This window comes from Mytilus galloprovincialis, chromosome 1, assembly GCF_965363235.1.
Source record: "Mytilus galloprovincialis chromosome 1, xbMytGall1.hap1.1, whole genome shotgun sequence".
NCBI classification, from domain to species: Eukaryota; Metazoa; Mollusca; class Bivalvia; order Mytilida; family Mytilidae; genus Mytilus; species Mytilus galloprovincialis.
The window spans coordinates 58,585,181-58,607,794 of record NC_134838.1 but is presented as its reverse complement, the minus strand read 5'-3'; the positions used below and the strand labels follow the sequence as shown (position 1 = coordinate 58,607,794).

Sequence of the window (22,614 nt, the reverse complement as noted above, 5' to 3'; positions counted from 1 at the left end):
AAATATAAACGAGTCTAAATTGAAAACTACGTTCAAACCTATGATTGCGTTGGATAAAAACCGCAATTTTTATACGTGTGCATGTAAAACAAATTTCGTTGTAGAAGTATATATAAGACATCTCTTGTCTATTCATAATGACAACAGGAGCTACCTGTTTATGTTTAAATGATAAAAGTTATTTTTATGATTCAGAAATAATATTTTATATTTAAAGGACAAAATATGAAGTTGTTTAGATTAGATGATCTGCTTCACAAAACAGAGAATGAAGGAACATCAGTTTATTGTGATGTACATAATGGTATGGTGAAGATAGCAGCATTGGTAGGTTATCATACCTAATTTTCTAAAGAACTTTTTTGAGTAAACTTCAAAGATTACAATACTTATTGAAAATTTACAATGAGACAGTTCAACTTGCAAAAATTTAAATAGCCAGACATATAAAAACTGAATCTTGGGAAAGGTCTCACGTTTTATGCAAATTTATAAATTTTTGTCAGCATTGATTTAAATTGACATCAAAATAAGAAGACCATTAAATTTTAGAATTTATGAATTATGGGCCATATTGTTCCTAAAGATCAGTATGATCTTTTATATACCAGTTAAATGCTAAGAGTAAGAAGGCATTTTGTGCATACTTTTAAGCAGTCCTTATGAAAATGTTATTTTTTCAGGCACCAGAACTTGTTCTCATGGATCTGAACCCTGACCTTATTATGGACAATTCACAATTCGATTTTGTAGAATGGTAATATTTATGCAAAGTTATCAGTTTTAGTTTTGAATTATCTTATTTGATATGCACAAATAAACAGTTAAAGTAAAATTAACTGTTTATTGAAGAAAAAAAATCATATAAGTTGTATTTTAAGTATGTAATTTTATTTCTTTGTCCTTATATATCCCTGTATATCAAATATTGAAGACTACCTGCTAAACACTGGAATTATCATCCAAGTAGACCACCTGTGTGGTCTTCAGGTAGTGTACTAGCCTCATGTGCAGGGAGCCCTGGACTACTAGGTCAAACCTAGTGTTGGTATTTATTGGCTCTCTATGAAGCATGCAGCTATTTCTTTTTAAGAGCAGCTTAAATGGTTAGAATTTAGTCCTATAAAAATTGTCCATATAGGAAGATATATCTTACTGCAGAATGGTACCTTGTGAGCTGGCACATTTGAAATCAACACAATCAACACAATAAAAAAAAAAAACTATGAAAATTATATATAAATTAAGTCTTTACAGGTTTTATGAACTTTTTGTAAACTAATTGTTTTTCCGAATTTTTGTGAAAAGCTTAAAAATGTTTAAAAAGTTTTAGGAATTTATATTTTGCACACAATCATGAGACAGTACACAACTTCTTTTTTAGTGAAGAAAAAAAGCTTGGAGATGGAGGCTATGGAGCTGTATATAGAGCTACTTACAAATCTCAGGTTTGTGCTGTTACATGTGTAGTTTTTAAAAATGTTTAGTACCTTTTTAAATCTCCTCTAGAAGTTTGAGATTTCTTATCTTACACTGAGGAATGAAATAATTTGCATTTGGGTACTTCCAGGTGGTAGTCCCTAATTTAACTTCAGGTTAGTGCTGTAAAGAGTAATGGCAATGGTGAAAAAATTTGTAAGGGTTCCACAGGACCCAGTGTCTCGCCTACTTTTGCTGTTAATCGCAGACTCAAAAAAAATGAGGAAAAACATCAATAAAAATTTCCCTCTCGATACTGTCTTTTGATTGAAAGAAGCTTCCAAGTTTGGTAAAAATCCAGGATAGTTTATGAATCTAATAAATGTTTTATAAACTTTAACTGCAGACTGTATGTAATGTTAACTGGAAGAAAAACTAAGTCCATTTATAAGTAAAATACGGAAAAAGTGAATTTTTTTTTTACAAAATTTACTTCTGAATAATATCTTATGATCAGAAACAAGCTTTTGTCTAAGTTTGGTAGAAATCCAGGATAGTTTAAGAACATTATAAAAATTTTAAAAACTTAAACCACAGAGTGAATGTTTTGTTTCTGGCAAAAAAACTAAGTCCATTTATAAGTAAAATACGGAAAAGTGGAAATTTATTTTTACAAAATTTTCTTCTTGATACTTTCTTATGATCATAAACAAGCTTTTGTTTAAGTTTGGTAGAAATCCAGGATAGTTTAAGAACATTATAAAAATTTTAAAAACTTAAACCACAGAGTGAATGTTTTGTTTCTGGCAAAAAAACTAAGTCCATTTATAAGTAAAATACGAAAAGTGGAAATTTATTTTTACAAAATTTACTTCTGGATACTTTCTTATGATCATAAACAAGCTTCTGTCCAAGTTTGGTAGAAATTCAGTATAGACGACGACGCCGACGACAGAATGTAGGATCGCTTAGTCTCGCTTTTTCGACTAAAGTCGAAGGCTTGACAATAAAAGGGGTAAATACACTTATTTCAATGTTGAATTGTTATATTTCTCAATAAATCATAATTTGAAATAATAGCTAAGAAAATACAAAATGCAAGTCACTTGGGTAGAAATGCATTAATGTATGGGAATCAAAACACCGGAATGCCCTCACAGGCTGTTAAAAGGGGACATTTCAGGCCTACTCCTTTAATAAAAAATTAATTAATACACATATAGGAATACAAAAAAATAAATAAGTAGTTACATTAAGATTGACTTTACAGATGAAGTAACATATGAATATAAAGTGAATTATCCATCTAATACTCTTAAAAATCAATTTAAAAAAAAAAACTAGTGAAACTTATTTGTTTCTATGTATTAATCACATCATAATCCAATGAACAATAAGTTCTTTGACTTCTGTACACTTTAACATTTCAATTGTTTTAAATGAGGGGTGAAAGATTCCAAAGGAAGATTCAAATTCATAGGTCAAAAAAACAAACTGACGACCCCAAACAATTGTTACCCATGATCATTTGATTTTAATGAATTTGAATCAAATGTAGTATGTTTAGACTTCAGAAAGGAAAACAACACTTTATTGACTTTTCCCTATTTTGGATTAACAGAGTTGTGTACAAAGCTTCATTTGGAGTTATTGATGATGTGAACATTGGAGCATGCATGTATCATACCTTGGTTGTTTTATTAAATACATTTTTTACTGGAACACATTTTCATTTGTTTTCTTGTTGATTATAAAAATCAGTCAAATGCTGTACATGTGTACTGTAAACATTCATATTTTATATGTTCATGTTTTTAGCCTGTTGCAGTGAAAGTATTTGCAGCCATTGGTGATGTCCATCCCTTAAAGATGTTAAGACAAGAGGTAAAACAAAAGATTAGCCTTTAATTTTATAGCTTACATTCAGGTTAGGCAATAAGAAAACGTTCTTCATTTTACATTTGCAATTTTTAGCTTTTATTTTTCAATTCAAACAAATTCAAAATGTATCTATCTTTTTGGAGAGAAAAAAACCTGAATTGATAATTTTATTATCATTCCTGATTTACTTGATTATTTGAGCCTCTATATTCTATTTGTAGGCAACAGTTTTAAGATGTTTAAAACATCCAAGTGTAGTTTCACTATTAGCCGTAGGCATTAGTCCACATGTGGTTGTCCTAGAACTGGCTCAACACTTGTCTTTGGGAACAGTTCTAAAACAGGAAGGCAAACTGCAACAAATAATGCAACATAAAATTGCATTGCAAGTAAGTTAGCTTACAATGAATATTTTATGCCAATTTTTCTTTACTTCTGTGGTACAAGAATGATAATAGTTTGTGATTGTCAATTGTCTGTTTTTCAGGTAGCTGAAGGTTTGTCTATCAGATAATGATAGTTCATGATAGTATGTGATTGTCAATTTCTGTTTTACAATTGACTAGGTTTCTCAGTTTTCCTTCTGATGGTCATGGTTCTCTATGGACACTCAAGCTTCTTCCACCAATAAAAACTTGACTGCCACAAAACAGCTCAGAAGTGTTGAAAGTGGCATTGAACACTTATCAATCAATCAATCAATCTGTTTTACAGGTTGCAGAAGGTTTGTCTTACCTCCATCAGATGATGATAGTATACAGAGATATGAAGCCAGATAATGTTCTGATCTTTAGTAAAGATCCTAAATCTTTAGTAAGTATAATGTATGGTATATAGTAACCTGAAAAGTGCAATAGTAAATTGTGTTAGGAATGAATTGTGCTTAACCTGATTCTGATATCTTGTTTTATTACATGAACTAAATTATCCTTAATAAAAGACCACGCATACTTCATCGGAAATAACTGGATGCTATCCACATATCCTAACTTTTGTTACATACGGATACCTCCGAGTTTAACTGCTGCGAACATATCTTTATTGATATTTTTTTCCTGTCAAAATGATGTGGATGCTTGAGCATCTGAGCATACATGCAAGCTACGCCACTGCTTACTTTGAACAAAATTAAGATTGTTTTATTTTTAGATTATAAATATTTAAAAGTTGTTTGATACATATTACTTTTAAGTTCACTTATGTGGCATATTTAATTGTAGATCAATGCTAAAATATCTGACTATGGAATATCTAGATTTTCTATGTTAGATGGACTGATGTTACAAGAGGGTACACTGGCCTACAGAGCTCCTGAAGTGATCAGAGGGGAAACTTACTCTTTTAAGGTAAAGATAACATTGTACTTATTAATGTCTTTTGGAAAAAAGGTGTCTCTGACATCACAAATGTTTCAAGGTTTACTTTCTTCACATATTCTCAGGGACCTAAAAGTTTAAAAGAGAAAAATGTAAATATTTGAGAGCATAAAAGCCATATGCTTTTTAAAAATTGTATAATAAGATCAACTTTGCCAATTGTGTAATGACTGTTGTAGAATTCCATGATTTAGGAACTGGAAATTTAAAGACAAATGTATAAATCAAATCACACAATAATTGACTGAAGTACTGACTGGCTACCTGATGGGTAGTACTCACAAGACCCAGTGAGTGATTTTCTGACCTTGACCTGATGATATTTGATATTTGTCAGCGATACATTAAAAAGACCTGCATCTCAAAGACTTCCAGATTAAAACCAAATCATAATCAACAAAGCAGATGAATTATTTCAGTATGGTCACCTGTCAATGAAGATTTTTTTGTGTCCTTTTGGAATTCAAGTTTTTATATTTGCAATGAATAAAAATAAAAAAAGTAAAATTTGAAAGTTTAGAATGTTGTAATATTGGAATTGTTGTTTTTTTGACAGGCTGATGTTTTCTCATATGGTATAACACTTTATTCTTTATTGACCAATGGAAAACATCCATTTAGTGAATTTGAATGTAAAGGTGAAATGGACAAAGCCATAGCTGAGGTAATCTATTTCTTCATGGAGAATTTATAACCTACAAAGAATATCAAACGATATCACTGCAATTGCTGTTGAAATATTCTGTGGACTTTTTATACGTCATGGAAAACTATTTTTAGCTATATTGTGAATACAGCACTTCAGATGAACCACAAATTTTAATTTTCAACCAGTACAACTTTTTTATAAGCTTTGGAAAGACAATGAATTCAATTATTATTGAAATTATTTTTTCTCAATCCCGAAAAAATTTGACATTTAAAAGTTTTATAATTTATGATATGAAATTATTGCTGTAAAAACCAGCTCAGCTTTGTTTTCGCTTCCATTGAGAATTCATCATTGCTTCAAGATGTTTGAACCAATACTGATACATAATGCAGCTATAGTAAATATGTTTTTTGTAGATGTTAGGTGGATAACAAAAATAATAATTTGTGAGTCTGTATTGTACTATGAATCACAGCTATGATGTTTATTATATCAGGGTCAGTCAGTTCATCCAATCACAGAGAAGGATGTTCCTCCATGGCCAGGTATGCAGGCATTGTTGTTGGATTGTCTTCATCCAGGGCCAGACCAAAGACCAGAAGTAAGCATTTATATTTTAGATGGTTTTTTGTATTAACTTTCAAAATTGTCACCTTTTATGTTCAATCTGTTGTCGAAGTTATTTTAGACATGAACAAATTTATTTAAAAGCTTTTTCATTACAAAATGTCTATAATTATCCAAAGCAAATTTTTTTCCAGTACTGTACTGATTGAAGGACTTTAGTATTATTTGCAGTAAATCATTACATAGAGTTTTTTTATGCATCAATGATTCTATTACGCCTCTATTGAATTCTTCTAACTTGAACAGAATCTTCTTTGTGACCCAGAAATGGCATCTAAAAACAAAATAACACAAATAAAATCATCATTTTACTGATTAATGGACTTAATTTCTAGCAGTCATTATTAAAATTTTCACTTACAACAGCAGTCCCAGGCAAGACACAGTGTTTCTATGTTCAAATTTATTATTTTAAACATTTAAAATATTTCATTTAAACTGGTTTTCTGCATATTTATAAGAGTGAGCTAGTGTACAAAATTGGAAGACTATAAAAATTTGATTAACAAAGAATTCTGTTTTCAGTCTTCAGCAATCTGTGACAAACTTAGAGATCCAGAAGTGTTAAATCTAAAACAGAGAGTGCCAGTAACTAAAGGACTTAGTGTAGAATGTCTTACAGTTCAGGTAAGAAGAATTCATGTAAATATCTTACAATTTAGGTTAGTGTGGTGATTTTTCAATTTAGTGTTGATTGTTTTGCAGTAAATGGTAAAATTAAGTGTAAGATGTATGGACTGAATTTAAGTTCAGGTTATCCTTGTGGTCCCACTTTACTGTACAACATGACTTCAGGGACTACCGTTATAAAACTTTACTCTGTGCTCTGAGTGCAAAATTTGTGCTTGAAACACCAAATCCAGTATGTTTGAACTCGGAGTCAGAGTATGATAATCGTACTCCAAACGTTCATGACCGCAAGGCATTATCTACATCAAATCTTTCTTCAAAACATTTTCCAAAAATAAAGTCTCCTACATAATTGTTTCATAATTTGACACGATAATTTTACATGATAAAGCAAGTCTGTTTCATTCTAAATTCTGTTGTTTACATACTGTACCATGTCTACTGGTTCACATGAAATTATATTATAAACTTTAATTTATTATTATATTGCAGAAATTAGATGAAGGCAAAGTATGTTTATGGGCTGCTAGTGGCAACAGTGAATGTGTTCAGCTATCTCGTCTTGATCTTCAGCTACAAACATTAATGGAAACAAAGGCTAGTACAAATTCAGTTATAAATGTTGGAAAATTCAAAAGTGTTTCTTTAGGAAATTTATTCATTCCTAGTAATAAAAAAGAATATGAAGGATAAACAAAACTATGGTCAAGAAAAAGGAGATGAAAAAATGTACAACAGTCCAGATATCACTACTAAAAAAAAATGAACACCACCAAACACCAGGTGATGAACTGAGGTGTTACATGGGTAGCAGTTCTTGTTTCACTAGGGACACCTGTTGCATTCAGCACAGTTTTTTTTGTTATTCCAATTTTGCATATTTTCAGTATGTTTCAAAATAATGAGATATTTTACTTCACATTGATAAACTGCATCTTTGCTGGCCAAGGTTTATGATCGACCCTCCTCTCCACACTTGGCAGATGAAGCCAACATTTGTTATAAGAATGTTACACCATCGACATCTATCGGTTGATTAAAATCATGCCCATTCTGAATACATTATTATTGACCAATGGTAGCACTTAAACCCTCTTAAGTGAGGAGATGAAAACTTCTAGAGTCTACAAACTTCGTGAAGCAGGCAACGAAAATATACTTTGACGTTACAACATTCGTGCAAGAAACATACACAAAACTTCAATTAGTTGATTAAGAACATTTGAATTGTCACTAGATATTGATGTATGTTTTGGGGGTAAACACTTGCTGCACAATCAGCACATGGTAATTGTTTCTACATTTTCAACATTTCCACATGATCATGTTAAAGGCGCTTTTTGATCGGATGCAGCCAGTTACAATCTCAATCAATGAAAATCATTCCTCATGGATCTCAAATTCTCTCTTTATCCGTCAAGGTTGGAGGTAACTTAATTTAAACAAATATTTAGCCAAATAAGGATCATATTGTTCTTACTCTTTTAAATTTTATCTTGAACTCAATATATCATTGTGTTTTGGTTTATATTAGGGTGCAATATTTACCCACGGCAGAATTCTGTGTTTATTGGCATTGAAAGAGAACTGCTTACTCATTGGCACAGAAGAGTGTAGAATATGGATATACAATACACTAACACTGGAATGTACACGTAGCACTACACTGTTAACTGATGCTGTTCTGTGTATGAGACACATACCAGGGTAAGATATATCTACACTTACACTGGAATGTACACATCAGTGGCGGAACCAGAACTTTTCCTAAGGGGGGGGGGGGGGGGGGGGGGGGGCTCCAGTCATGCTTCAATGATTCCCTATATAATCAACCTAATTTTTCCTACGAAAGGGGGGCCCGGGCGCCCCAGGTACTCCCTGGATCCGCCTATGCACGTAGTACTACACTTTAAACTGATGCTGTTTTGTGTATGAGGCACATACCAGGGTAAGATATCTTTATACACTTACATTGGAATGTAAACATAGTACTACACTGTTAAATGATGCTGTTTTATATATGAGACACATACAAGGGTGTGATACCTCTCTATGATAGAGTTAAATAATAACATAGATGTACATGTTTTACCAGAACCATTGGTATTATGCTCATCTTGAATGCAGTAGGTTGTGGGTTCAAAATCTGGTTTGGTCAAACCAAAGACTTTAAAATCAGTATTTGCTGCTTTTCAACAAAGGACACAATATTTAGGAGTATAAGCAAAGATGGGAAGGCTAGGAATCACAGAATGATGTCTGAGTAACATGACAAGTCTTCTTGTGGATTGTTACCTAGTAAAATGACACTTTGAAAATCCAGCTCAGTGTTTGGGTTAGTGCAATCATCATTTTGCCTTAATATACTCTCATCATCAATATGATACCAATTGTTGAGTAGGAACTGATTACCATTATAAAGAGTTAGTTTTGAAGTTTCATGTAGCTAGGACTATATAGTTCTTGGATTTTTTTTTGTGGGCTTTTGTTTGGGTTTTTGCTGTTTTCTATTTAACCGTAGGATTTTCCCCTTAGTACCTGCTCCTTGTTTTATTTTTAAAACTAATCTATAATAAATCTTCATGTAATTTTTAAAAGATTAACAACTATGTGGACACTTTATAATATTAACTAGGCATTAATTTATTTTTAAATATTGGAAATCTTATTACTGTTTTAATATATATAACATGTAACCATGGCAACTTTTGCAGAACAAAATTGTGAGTATACCGATCCCTGTTGAACATGATAGTGGCCTTCAATACATTTTTGTCGAGCCTGCAACTTTTGTTGCAGAAAGCTCGACATAGGGATAGTGATCCGGCGGCGGCGGCGGCTGCGGTGTTAGCTTACTTCTTAAAAGCTTTATATTTTAGAAGGTGGAAGACCTGGAGGCTTCATACTTTGTATATAGATGCCTCATGTTACGAAGTTTCCGTCACTCACATGTCCAATGTCCTTGACCTCATTTTCATGGTTCAGTGACCACTTGAAAAAAAGTTCAAATTTTTTGTAATGTTGAATTCTCTCTTATTATAAGTAATAGGATAACTATATTTGATATGTGCGTACCTTGCAAGGTCCTCATGTCTGTCAGACAGTTTTCACTTGACCTCGACCTCATTTCATGGATCAGTGAACAAGGTTAAGTTTTGGTGGTCAAGTCCATATCTCAGATACTATAAGCAATAGGGCTAGTATATTCAGTGTATGGAAGGACTGTAAGGTGTACATCTCCAACTGGCAGGTGTCATCTGACCTTGACCTCATTTTCATGGTTCAGTGGTTATAGTTAAATTTTTGCGTTTCGGTCTGTTTTTCTCATACTATATGCAATAGGTCTACTATATTTGTTGTATGGAACGATTGTAAGGTGTACATGTCTATCGGGCAGATGTCATGTGACCTTGACCTCATTTTCATGGTTCAGTGGTCAAAGTTAAATTTTTGTGTTTTGGTCTGTTTTTCTCATACTATATGCAATAGGTCTACTATATTTGTTGTATTGAACGATTGTAAGGTGTACATGTCTAACGGGCAGATGACATGTGACCTTGACCTCATTTTCATGGTTCAGTGGTCAAAGTTAAGTTTTTGAGTTTTGGTCTTTTTATCTAATACTATATGCCATAGGTAAACTATATTTGGTGTATGGAAATATTTTATGATCTTTATGTTAGTCGCACAGGTTTTATTTGACCGTGACCTAATTTTCACGGTTCATTGCACAGTGTTAAGGTTTTGTGTTTTGGTCTATTTTTCTTAAACTATAAGTAATCGGTCAACTATATATGTTGTATAGAAGCATTGTTAGCTGTACATGTCTGCCTGGCATGGTTCATCTGACCTTGACCTCATTTTCAAGGTTCATTGGTCTATGTTTAGTTATCTTGGTTAATGTTAAGTTTATGTGACAATTGTTATAAAGCTTAGCTTTATACTTAGGACTATCAACATAATATCAATGATTAGTATAGAAGGCGAGACATTTCAGCGTGTGCACTCTTGTTATAGGAATACATAGGATACCACCTGCCAGCACTAAAGTTTTGCAAACAAAAAATTAATTCCAAAACCATCTTTTAGTATGGTTATGTCAGATGGGCAGTTGTGCACCAGTAATTACGAAAATGTTTGAGGAATTTTAACATTTCATATTTCAAGTATGTTTAGTATTGAGCATTCTCAGCTGTTTAAGAAATTATTTTTGCAACCTAGCCATTTGAGTCTATGATATAATTTTAAGTAATATTGTAGACTTCATTGTCAAATGAATTTCAGTTTGCTTCAAATAAGCCTCTTCTTCCATATATCATACTTTATAACTTAATGCTCTTCAACTTTGTAATTGTTTGGCTTTTAAAATATTTTGATATGAGCGTCAATGATGAGTCTTATGTAGACGAAACGCACGTCTGGTGTACTAAATTATAATCCTGGTACCTTATAATATGATAATTATTGTAACAAAATCTGTTGCTAACTTCAGATGTTGGCAGGTGTAATAGAATAAACATACAATCTGTACATATGTTCTATTTAAGCATAGTAGACAATTATTAGTATTAAATATTCCTAAAGTATTTACATTATTGTGGAAATAGATGCTTTTAAATTATTAGGAATTGAGATCCATTTCATTCTTTTTTTAAATTGATACTTTGAAAAATTAATTTCATATTTTTTTATAAAATGCAGAAATTCTTATTCTATATTTTATAGTTCATTGTTTCTATAAGAAGATGTGGTATGATTGCCAATGAATCCACAGAGAGCAAAGGAAAAGGATGTATATAATTCTAGCTTATAGTATGGCCTTCAACAATGCAAAAAACTTACACTATATTCTAAGCTATTGAGGGCATCAGCATGACAAATTGTGAAACAATTTTAAAGAGTTACTAACAGTCTTATTCATGCTAATATAATGTAACAATAAACCAGAAAAAAAAAGAAAAAAATTTCACAACAATCAAAGACAACCGCTGAATTACAGTCTCCTGACTTTGGACAGGCACATAACAACTGTGACAGGGCCAAACATCTTTGTTAGTGTACGACCTGCAACCAAACCTGGGACAAGTCATATTACAACACGAGATAAGAACAAACTGAAAGAAAGTCTGTTTGAAAGGGCTTGACTAATCAGATTGAGATGAAACACAACAAAAACTTACCAAATGGCAAAAAAAAACCCACAAAAGTATTTATCTAAATTCACCTATACATGTACTCACAATTGCTGAAACCTAGTTCAAGGCCAATTTCAAGAAATAAATAAACCATGATTTTCCAAAATAAAAGGACCTTTGATTTTTTTTATTATGGTTGATTTCTATTTTACATGTATTTCCTACCTGTAATATTATTATCTTCAGTTTTTATGGTTTATATTTTTTGCATGTTATAATTGAAAACAAAGAATATGGGGTATCCATCAATGACAAAATCAGTTATTGAACAGAGAAAAAACACACACAAAAAGCAAATGAACAGCACTTTTATTGCTGTTCTTCATCCAGATATCACAGTGAGGCCTTCGACCAGGAGCACAAAAACTCTCACCTCACTGCAAGCTTAAGACGACCCCCTAGCACCAGCTTGAGCAGATTTCTTTGCAAAAATAATTTGGGTAGACTTTGTAAGATTTAACAACACTTAATAGAGCCAAGTCAAAAAAGAACATACTGGAAAGAAGTACACATGTTTTACAAAAAAGTTCCCAAACATATGGGTGAATCTTAAACTATGTAGCAAACATTTTAGTAATAAAGGTGTAATACCACCATTGATTTTCCCTTTGTTTCAAATAAAGAAATACTTGGCATGAGTGAAGTTTTATCCTGTCCAGTACTATAGAAAAAAATTTACATAACATTTCATTGCATATAAGAAAATAACCATCACTGAAAGTTAACCAATAAAATTTATCCCCTTATTTAACCTGTGTACAAGATTTAGTCACCATGTAACCTCAAGTTTACAAAATATTCTAAACTTTGGTTAACGTTCAGTGATGGTTATTTTCTTATATGCAATGAAATGTTATGTAAATTTTTTTCTATAGAAACCCCAAATAAAAAAACAATGGTCCTTTGAATTACCCAAGACATATGTTTATGACAAAGAAATGTTTTCTGCAATAAAATGTAGGATTAATTACCTACAACTGTCAAATTCTAGGGAATATTTTTTTTTGACCTATTTTCGTATACAACCGGATGTGATGTACCATGATTTGGTGGTATTACACCTTAAGGTATCAGATGAAAGGCATAGAACTGGTGATCCTTGAAGAACATGCAATTTACTGATAATGTTTTTTCTCTTTTTCAGTTCTAAGGATGATTTAGTATTTGTTGGTTTAGCAAATGGAACTATAGCTGTTTTTTTAGTTTCTGATCTGATTCATGTAAGTGGTGAATAAGTTGTGAATATCGCTTTCGTCATAAATTTGACTTTCAGAGCATTTGGCGTAAATACGAAATTTCATCCTGGTATCTATGATGAGTTTATTTGTTTCTAGTATTCTAAATTTAATTCAAAGCAATGTATCTTTGCAAAAATTTCTTGACGACTCTAATCTATCAAATTAGTACTAAAATGTAATCATATAGGCAAATGAAAGTAAAGAAAGTTATCAAAATTATTAGCACAATGAATGCACCATCTACAAAAGGGATTTTGTCATTGTGTGTCTCATCACTTGGCGTCTGTCGTCGTCGTCCGTCGTCATTAACTTTTACAAAAATCTTCTCCTCTAAAACTACTGGGCCAAATTTAACCAAACTTGGCCACAATCATCATTGGGGTATCTAGTTTAAAAAATATGTCCGGTGACACAGCCAACTAACCAAAATGGCCACCATGGCTAAAAATAGAACATAGGGGTAAAATGCAGTTTTTGGCTTATAACTCAAAAACCAAAGCATTTAGAGCAAATCTGACATGGGGGTAAAATTGTTTATTAGGTCAAGATCTATCTGCCCTGAAATTTTCAGATGAATCGGAAAACCCGTTGTTAGGTTGCTGCCCCTGAATTGGTAATTTTAAGGAAATTTTGCTGTTTTTGGTTATTATCTTGAATATTATTATAGATAGAGATAAACAGTAAACAGCAATAATGTTCAGCAAAGTAAGATTTACAAATAAGTCAACATGACCAAAAAGGTAAGTTGACCCCTTTAGGAGTTATTGCCCTTTACAGTCAATTTTTAACCATTTTTTGTAAATCTTAGTTATCTTTTAGAAAAATTTAATTCTCTGTAACTACTGGGCCAAATTAAACGAAACTTGGCCATAGTCATCATTGGGGTATCTAGTTTGAAAAATATGTTCGGTAATTCGGCCAACCAACAAAGATGGCCACCATGGCTAAAAATAGAACTTAGGGGTAAAATGCAGTTTTTGGCTTATAACTCAAAAACCAAAGCATTTAGGGCAAATCTGACAGGAAGTGAAATTGTTTATCAGGTAAAGATCTATCTGCCCTGGAATTTTCAGATGAATCGGATAACCAATTGTTAGGTTGCTGCCCCTGAATTGGTAATTTTAAGGAAATTTTGCTGTTTTTGGTTATTACCTTGAATACTATAATAGATAGAGATAGACTGTAAACAGCAATAATGTATAGCAAAGTAAGACCTAAAAACAAGTCAACACAACCAAAATGGTCAATTGACCCCCTAAGTTACTGAGTTATTGCCCTTCATAGTCAATTTTTAACAATTTTCATAAAATTGGTAGATTTTCACTAACATTTTCAACTGAAACTACTGGGCCAATTTCATTATAGATAGAGATACTTGTAAGGAGCAAGAATGTTAAGTAAAGTAAGATCTAAAAACACATCACCATCACCAAAACACAATTTTGTCATGAATCCATCCGAGTCCTTTGTAGACCAAGGTGAGCGACACAAGCTCTTTAGAGCCTCCAGTTAAATTTGTTGATAGATGCCCAGTGGCAAATATTGCATGTATAATTAGAATGAGACCAAATTAACAGTAAATGTAAAAAGATAATAAAGGTAGCCCTAGTCACAGTGAGTCTACTGTGATGAAAAGCTAATAATCAGGTAAGTATTTTGTTCATTTATAATTGGACAGTGATATTATTTTGGTCTTCAGTGAACAATCTTATTGACATTTATTTATCAAAGCTACTTATTTTAACACAGTTACCTATTTATGAGTATGTAATTATATAATATGTCATGAAATCTTACAAAAAATCTGTTGTAATAGCTTTTAGGCTAACTGATATTTTCTCTTTCAGGAAGAAAAAGCCATACCAATGTGTTTGACCCCTGGTAATGCTAAGGAAGTTGTAAGGTGTATGGAGGTATCACAGAGAGATAAGCGTTTGTATGTCAGTTGTGGGTCTCGTGTGTTGATACTAAGGACCAGATCAAGTATAGGTGTGGAAAAAAAGATAGATACTGCAGATCCAAAGTAAGTCAAAGAGAAACTCTAGTAAACTTTTCATTGCATAAACTTTTCAACTTGAGCTCCTGTTCCTTTTCCATTTAATATCTTGCTTAATTCTTAATAAATCTATAAAGATTTTTTTGCTATAAGAAAAACCAAGAGAACTCTTATTTCAGACTTTTTAATTTGAACATATGACTTTTAAGTTTTGTTATTTTTATTTTCAGAAGACCATCACAGATAAATAATATGGTGTTAGGACATAAGAAATTGTTTTTATCCCATGCTAAATCTTGTATTGTACACATCTACATTGCAGCAGACCTGAAACCAAGGTCAACATTGGATATTTCTCAGATCTTTCAGTAAGTTCATGTTGAATTCAGTTTAAACAAATAACTCATAAAAAGGATAACAGTAATTGCAAAAATTACCCAATAGAACAACAAAACCACATCAACCATCAATACTGTACCCATGAGAAAAAAAGTATTCAAGCTATAAAATTACATTAGTGAACAATGATAGCGTGACTTGGCACAGGCAAAGGGATAAAAAGATGGTACATTGTAATTGTAAATCAAAGTACTGAAGTACCGCAAGTTCTTGTGGATGGTCACAGACAAGCACTTTTCTCAGAAAAAAAAATCACATCTCTATACCTGAAAATGAGGTTAATGTACAGATATAAAAAAAATTCTGAGACAAGGTCGTGCCTGGATGATAAATAAATGATAGGAATTTCATCCTCACCGTAATAACTATTATATTGTAGTGATATAAATCAGTATACTCTGGTTTGTTGTTATACATTATATTAATATTTGTATATTACAGTTACATGTATATATAATTTTCATCCATTTGTATATAATTCTATTTTACTATATAAAAATAGTGTAGTACAAAAGCATGGTGAACACTCTTCTGTAATAATTTGATTTTTCTAATAGATTGGATTTGAGTAGGCATTCGTATTTTCCCACAAAACATTCAATCTCTCATGATCGTGCAAAGTTATCAATACTTAAGAGAGAGCTAGGACCGATAACTCTGCATCGCAGATTGCAAGCGTTCTTGAGATACTCTTCCCCATGTGTTAACACAATTTTTATTCCAAAATACCAAATATTGTAAAAGTCATGAAAAGAATGATTGACTTTGGAAACCAAGCAGTGCAAACTTGTTTGTTCTTGTAAATGTAAAGTTATGTTGAAAGACATCGCACACATGATACATATTATCTGTATAATTACCTCCATAGTGGAGAGTTGCATCAGTGTTCTAAAGTTCTCAATAAGTATTTATTATTTATGTAGACTGAGGAAAGACTTATCAAGAGTAACATCTTTAGCTCTGCAAGGCAACATAGGTGTCCTGTGGATTGGGACTGGTAGCGGCCATATTGGATTGGTTGATGTAAAGACACAAAATCTTATTGTATTAACGCACAGATACACAAACCCTGTAAGGAGTTTGTTGACGGTACACCATAAAGGTAAGCATTTTATTTTGTTAAAAATTGAAGTTACTGCCAGTTAAAGAAGTTGCATACTTTGAAGACCCATTTTTGCCCAAAAATTTGACTTTTAAGTTTTTTTTCAACAAATTAAGTCAATTTTTAACTAAATTGATAAAAAAAATCATAAAAGCATTATTATATATTGATACGTCTTACAATCTTATCAGAAGAGAAAAAAAAACTGTTGAAAATCATTCAGTTTTTTACCTAAAAAGGGGCCTGTGCTGCCAAATGGTACTAGTACAAATGTAGTATAGATCCATATTTTATTTTTTAGAATACCCACTAATTGTAAGTGGAGCCTTAGGATTCCATGACAGAGCAGACTCCTACAAGTGTCATGGTATGTAAATTAAAATAAGTGAATTCAATTATGTCAAAGCATATATTCATTGACATTGTATTAAAAATTTGCAAAAAAAAAAAATGGGAAATGATATGCTAATGCAATTACAACCTTTAAGACTCATACAATTAAGATCATGTTAATTTTGTACATGTCCATAAACTCTTTAAACAAAATTATCAGAAGACCAGATTTGTTTTATCGTTTATTTTTAAGGCATTCACATATTTAAAACAACAATCGCCAAATGATATACATATTTGAAAGAAGAGGGACAAATGCCATGTGATGCACATTTATAATACCACCAACACCAAATGATACAAATGTTTGAGAGGGCAAAAGGCTTCTTTATATTATGTTATAGTCCTTAATTAGCTGTCATATTTGCCAGTGGAAATAAAGCAGACATCAACTAATCAGTTTATTAAGGAGGTAGACCTAGGTTAAGGGAAATAACTCTTAAAATCACCAGTACGTTCGTGTCAACCATTTTCAAAAATATATTCTAAGCTTCTAGGTTACATAGATTATTTTCAATCTGTTTCAGGTAAATGCTTAAAATACATTGATGAACTTGACTTTTACAAACACTTAACTAATTTAAAGAGTTATCTCCCTGAACCAAGGTCTACCCCCTTAAATAAACAACTTTAATAAGAAAAAACACAAAAAAACATGTATTACGATTTTCAACTCATATTTTATTGTATAGACTTTTATTTTTCAGATGAAGATTATGGTAATATAATTGTATGGGATGGAAATTTCTCTAGAAATGTAAGACAGCAGATGCTTGAAATTAAACAAAGACAACAGTTGGTAGAAAACTATTTGACATTGTGATGTTAAAAAAAGATTACTTCATCACGACCACAGTAATAATTGAATTGGGATAAAGGATACAACCATGTTACACTTTAATGAAAAGACATGAATTTGGAAACTTCAGACATCAAGAAATTGTAATAATTTGGATCATATTACATTTCAATTATGAAATTACATAGACATGACCTCTTGAAAAAGATATACAGATTGCTAATCAGATTTGGTATAAATTGAAAAGTTGGCCTTCAAATGAGTTCCTCTAACTTTTATAAATTTATAAATAATAATTATATGGACAATTGTCTCACTGAGATATAATATGGTATGGAGAGAATTTTATATGAAAGTTAGACATGGTGTCAACTATTATGTGATTATGCTGTCTTTATCTCCTTGATGTGTTTCATAAGTCATGCCAGAACTAATTGAAGTAACATATATATCATGTAGGTGAAATTTAGATATTCACAATTTATATTTTGGATGATTTTGTTTTACCTAGCTGCCATGAATTAGAAATTTAAATCTTATGCTGATACCAGGAGTCTTTTAAAAAAAAAATTATGAATAAGATTGAACAAAGTATACTGAATTGTCCATGACTTACAATCAATTTTAGTCGTAAGTTTTTTTGTGCAACCAACTCCAGGTTCACAATAAACGCCATTGTTTTCTGATTTTATGTGGTAAAAAAAATAATGAAATTCCTTATGTATATGACGTCTTCTATTGTATTTACTATTGCATTCATTTTTATAGTTTAAAAGCTTCGTTTTCAGCATGATTATTGTGTTATTTGTTTGATGAATGTTAGTGATATGTTTACAATGTATAAATTAATAAGAATACAGCAATACAATTGATGTTTGCTTTCCCTGGTAACTGGGATATGCAGTTGTATTTCTTGTCAATTGTATCACTGCATTACAGGTTAATGGTTAAATATGTAATGGTGTCCTGCAATGTTTTGGTTTTAAAAAAAAACAGTATTGAAGTTGGTGCTTGTTGAATATTTGTTAACTAGTGTGTTATTGTTAATTGCTGTGATGCATTTTATTTTTAAAGACCATGGGACATATGCAATATTATATTTTTATGAAAAGATAATTTTGTCATAGTATTTATTATAGTATATTTTATTTGAAGTATGTATAAAGAATTGATTTGTACTGTGAATGATGAATATCCAGTTTATATATCAAAGATATTTTATTCATATGAAGTTGTGAAAATGTATTTTGATTTTTTTGTTTAATTGATGACAATACATGAAGTTTTATTTATTTTGATCAGAACCAAAGTTGTATATTCTGTGATAACATTCAATATAGATATGATTGTTGTACTTGTTTTATACTGCTATTGTTAGAAATGTATTTTTTTGTTTGTAATATTTGAAGAATGACTTAATCTGCTGTCTTCTTTCTTTCATTTTTTGTTTGTTTAACAGTTTACATTATCGAGTGTCTTTCAGATCAATTTAGATGTAACACTTCTGATGACTCTGCATACTTGTGTTACCAAGAAGTTCAAACTTCATATGCTGTTTATCCATTTTTATCATTTTAGATATATTCTTGTTACAGCTATTGAAGAATACTAGGTTTTGGAATGTGTACTTCTCCAATGAAACAGTTGAACAAAGCCTACTTTATCTAACACTTTTTCCATCTGGAAAACTTTAAACTTTCAACTGCAAAACTTTTTTTTTAATAGCAATATTCTGAGTTCATCACCACAAAAAAAAAAAAAATGGTTGTGTGGTCTATTATTTCTGTGCAAGAGTGTTTGGAAAAAGTCTTTAAAAATTTAATAGTATTTGAATTAAAAAGAGATGTACCTATATTTAAGAACAGCAACTCAAAGTCACAAGAAAACATTTAGAGCTTGACATAATCTTCAAGAAACAAGTTGTAAACATTAACTGTAATTCACATGAGTTTTTACCTGTGATTTTATCCTGAAAATAACCTTAATATTTTATTTCATGATGCACAGCTGTCCACACTAAAAAAGTAGCAATTTTGTTGCAGCCTTAATTTACAGGAGCATTTGACATTATATCATCAGCCAAACTGTCCTCAACTTTCTCCACTGGATGAATTTGCGATTCCAAAAAACTGTGTTAAACCATTTTCCTATCTTGGTTGACCTATCTTTGTCATCATTAACTATAAACCTAAATTTTGTATTTTTTCAAACCATGTTCATCCAAGATGAAAACTACAACCTGTGACTGTGGTATTTAGATACATTTTACACTAAACAATTCAAATTATTTCAGTTTTTTTTAGTGAATTTAGTGAATTCTAAGTAAATATGTATTACTTCAGAAATTACAATTCGTTTATAAAAAGTTGAGGATATTTTTTATATTTTTTTTATTAATTATTTAGTCCTAACATAGTGTATACATATCAAGGAAACTAGTCTGTGATTATATATATAACGATTGATTGTAAAAATTATTGTTATATATTATTGTTATTAATTGTTAAGATAAATAATAAAATATTTTTATGGGTTCTTTGACTTGATAACATTATGTTGCACTCTATTCAATAACATGCATCTGTACATTAAGACAGAACTGTTAGAGTTACTGAAACTAAATTCTTAAAGCTTTAAATCAAGCGACATCAACTTAAACAGAATGAAACATAGAGGCAGAATACACCAAAAAGACAGAAAACAAACATGTAATTTGAAGAATTTTTTTTTACAAAACCATGACAAAAAACGTAAAACAGGTTATAGTTTATTCTTTGTATGTTGTACTGTTACACCACTGCCCTATGTTAATGGAGGGTTGTCAGTGGCAGATCCAGGGGAGGATCCTGTGGGTTGGAATCCCTTTTTTTATGATAAAATTTAGAAAGGAAATGGGGAATGTGTCAAAGCAACAACAACCTAATGTAGTGAGAAACTCCCGCACCCGTAAGCGTCATTCAGCTGGCCCCTTAAAAATATGTATACTAGTACAGTGATAATGGAGGTCATACTAAACTCTGAATTATACACAAGAAACTAAAATTCAAAATCAAACAAGACTAACAAAGGCCAGAGGTTCCTGAGTCCCAAGGGTCCGGAAACGGTCATATTTGCCAGTCTTGTCCTAAACTTAAAGTTTAATGTCCTAAACTTTTAATTGGGATTTAGGTCAAATTTTATTTTTCAACAGTAATAATTTCGGTCATTTCGTTGAGATCAAGTTTCAAAATCGCCATTTTGAACATATTTTTGGTTTGTTATCGATTTCCTGTAATTAAACTGCCACTCCAATAAAGTGTTATAATCCTCCTAATAACTATAGTAATGCCTCGGGGAGCTATTGACTAATGATCGCTTATCTCTTTACCTGTGATTTTAATTCACACCTGGTAATTAATCACAAGCTCCGAACAAATATTATAAAGTAATTAAAATTCCATACAAACTGGCTTCATTATTTAATTACTTAACAGCTAAGACAATTGTCAATTATGATTTAAAATTAAATTAAAACTTAATTTATTTTACGTAGAAAAAAATATTTTTTCACTACTAACACACATGCTTTGTTTACTATGTAATACGCATGCTTGAAATTCTCTTCCGCAGATTTAACACTAAATCGTAAATTTAAAATAATTTCATGCTAAATAAAGCAAGTGCAACTATTTTCATTGATATTCTTCGTAAATATTAAAAAGCCGATGATTTCCTGTGAATTTGATAAACAAAACTAATCCCAAAAATGAGTCCGGAATTGTTCGTTTTAGTATTGTCGCATTACATCCCGTTTGAATTTCGACTTCAGAATCGAAAGAAACCTAAGCGATGACTGACTTTTGTTGCTGTGTTACCTATTTTTTTTTTGTTCATTTTGCACATTAATTATGCTGTTAGTTTTCATTTGAATTGATTTACATTTGTGATTTCAGTGCCATTAAAAGCTGACTATGCTGTATGAGCTTTCCTGATTGTTGAAGGCTGTTTGGTGACTTATAACTGTTACTTCTGTGTCATTTGGTCTGTTGTGAAGAGTTGTCTCATTGGTAACCATACCACATCTTCTTTTTTATATAAAAGGCAAACAAAACACTATCTGTAAAACTAAAGAGAGTACCACCAAACCCATCAAAACCAAGTATGATCTTTTGTGCTCTATAAGGGTAAGCATATCATAGTCCACATGTGCACTGGTTGTTTGCCCCATGGCTAGTACTAGTTTGGGGCAAAGAAGCGTTCAGTGATGTTACACTAAAAAAGGGGGGGTAGAAATGTGGCTACAGCAATAAGAACATATCCTCTGCATCTGTAACATGGATATCCTAATTATAAATCCATGAAATCATATAAGGAACCTCAAGTTCTTAAATACATTATAAACTTGGAGATATTTCTGGCTCTGCTGAAATGTTGCCACAAATTCAAAAGTTCACATCAATGAATTTTCCCCGAGGTTGCATTCTGATGTCCAAGGTCACACTTAATTCATGTTTGTTTCTTATATTTTTAATGTCAAGTTGATTCAGGTGATACCTAGCACATGACCAAGATAATTTATGACATAACAAAAATGGAAAAAATAAGATAAAATAAAGGACAGAAAATAATTCGGTGCTAGAATATAAAGAAAAGAGAAAAACGGCATAAAAACAGAAATGAAGGACCCCATTAGTAGACCCTCATCTATGTTACATTTGTAGTTGTTTTGTGTGTGAGTTTTTTAATAGTGCCAATTTGAAGAATCAAGCCATTTCAAACTGATATACAGTTTGTTCTATCTTGTGATGTAACAATACTGTCCAAGGTTGATGTAATTTACAGGTGGGAAAGAGATCTCTCAAACATGTTTAACATCTTATATATGCATATATCTGTCTGTCCAAGTTGGGAACCAGCAATTCAGTGGT

The 22,614-nt window shown here is 31.4% G+C and overlaps 1 protein-coding gene across 3 annotated transcripts in view; it reads left to right on the top strand.

Annotated features, from left to right (window-relative positions):
- Window positions 1–20,241, top strand: part of LOC143079686 (leucine-rich repeat serine/threonine-protein kinase 2-like) — an 83,945-nt gene extending 63,704 nt beyond the window's left edge. For all 3 annotated transcript variants that reach the window (XM_076255187.1, XM_076255178.1, XM_076255197.1), the window contains 18 exons: window positions 218–327; window positions 684–757; window positions 1,385–1,448; window positions 3,238–3,303; window positions 3,522–3,689; window positions 4,015–4,113; window positions 4,521–4,646; window positions 5,233–5,340; window positions 5,825–5,929; window positions 6,481–6,582; window positions 7,078–7,182; window positions 8,120–8,292; window positions 12,925–13,000; window positions 14,866–15,041; window positions 15,245–15,382; window positions 16,337–16,515; window positions 16,817–16,882; window positions 17,616–20,241. In XM_076255187.1, coding sequence (XP_076111302.1) covers window positions 218–327; window positions 684–757; window positions 1,385–1,448; window positions 3,238–3,303; window positions 3,522–3,689; window positions 4,015–4,113; window positions 4,521–4,646; window positions 5,233–5,340; window positions 5,825–5,929; window positions 6,481–6,582; window positions 7,078–7,182; window positions 8,120–8,292; window positions 12,925–13,000; window positions 14,866–15,041; window positions 15,245–15,382; window positions 16,337–16,515; window positions 16,817–16,882; window positions 17,616–17,731 — 2,051 coding nt within the window. In that variant the 3' untranslated portion in view covers window positions 17,732–20,241. The remainder of the gene's footprint in view (window positions 1–217; window positions 328–683; window positions 758–1,384; window positions 1,449–3,237; window positions 3,304–3,521; window positions 3,690–4,014; window positions 4,114–4,520; window positions 4,647–5,232; window positions 5,341–5,824; window positions 5,930–6,480; window positions 6,583–7,077; window positions 7,183–8,119; window positions 8,293–12,924; window positions 13,001–14,865; window positions 15,042–15,244; window positions 15,383–16,336; window positions 16,516–16,816; window positions 16,883–17,615) is intronic.
- The last annotated feature ends 2,373 nt before the right edge of the window (window positions 20,242–22,614 follow it).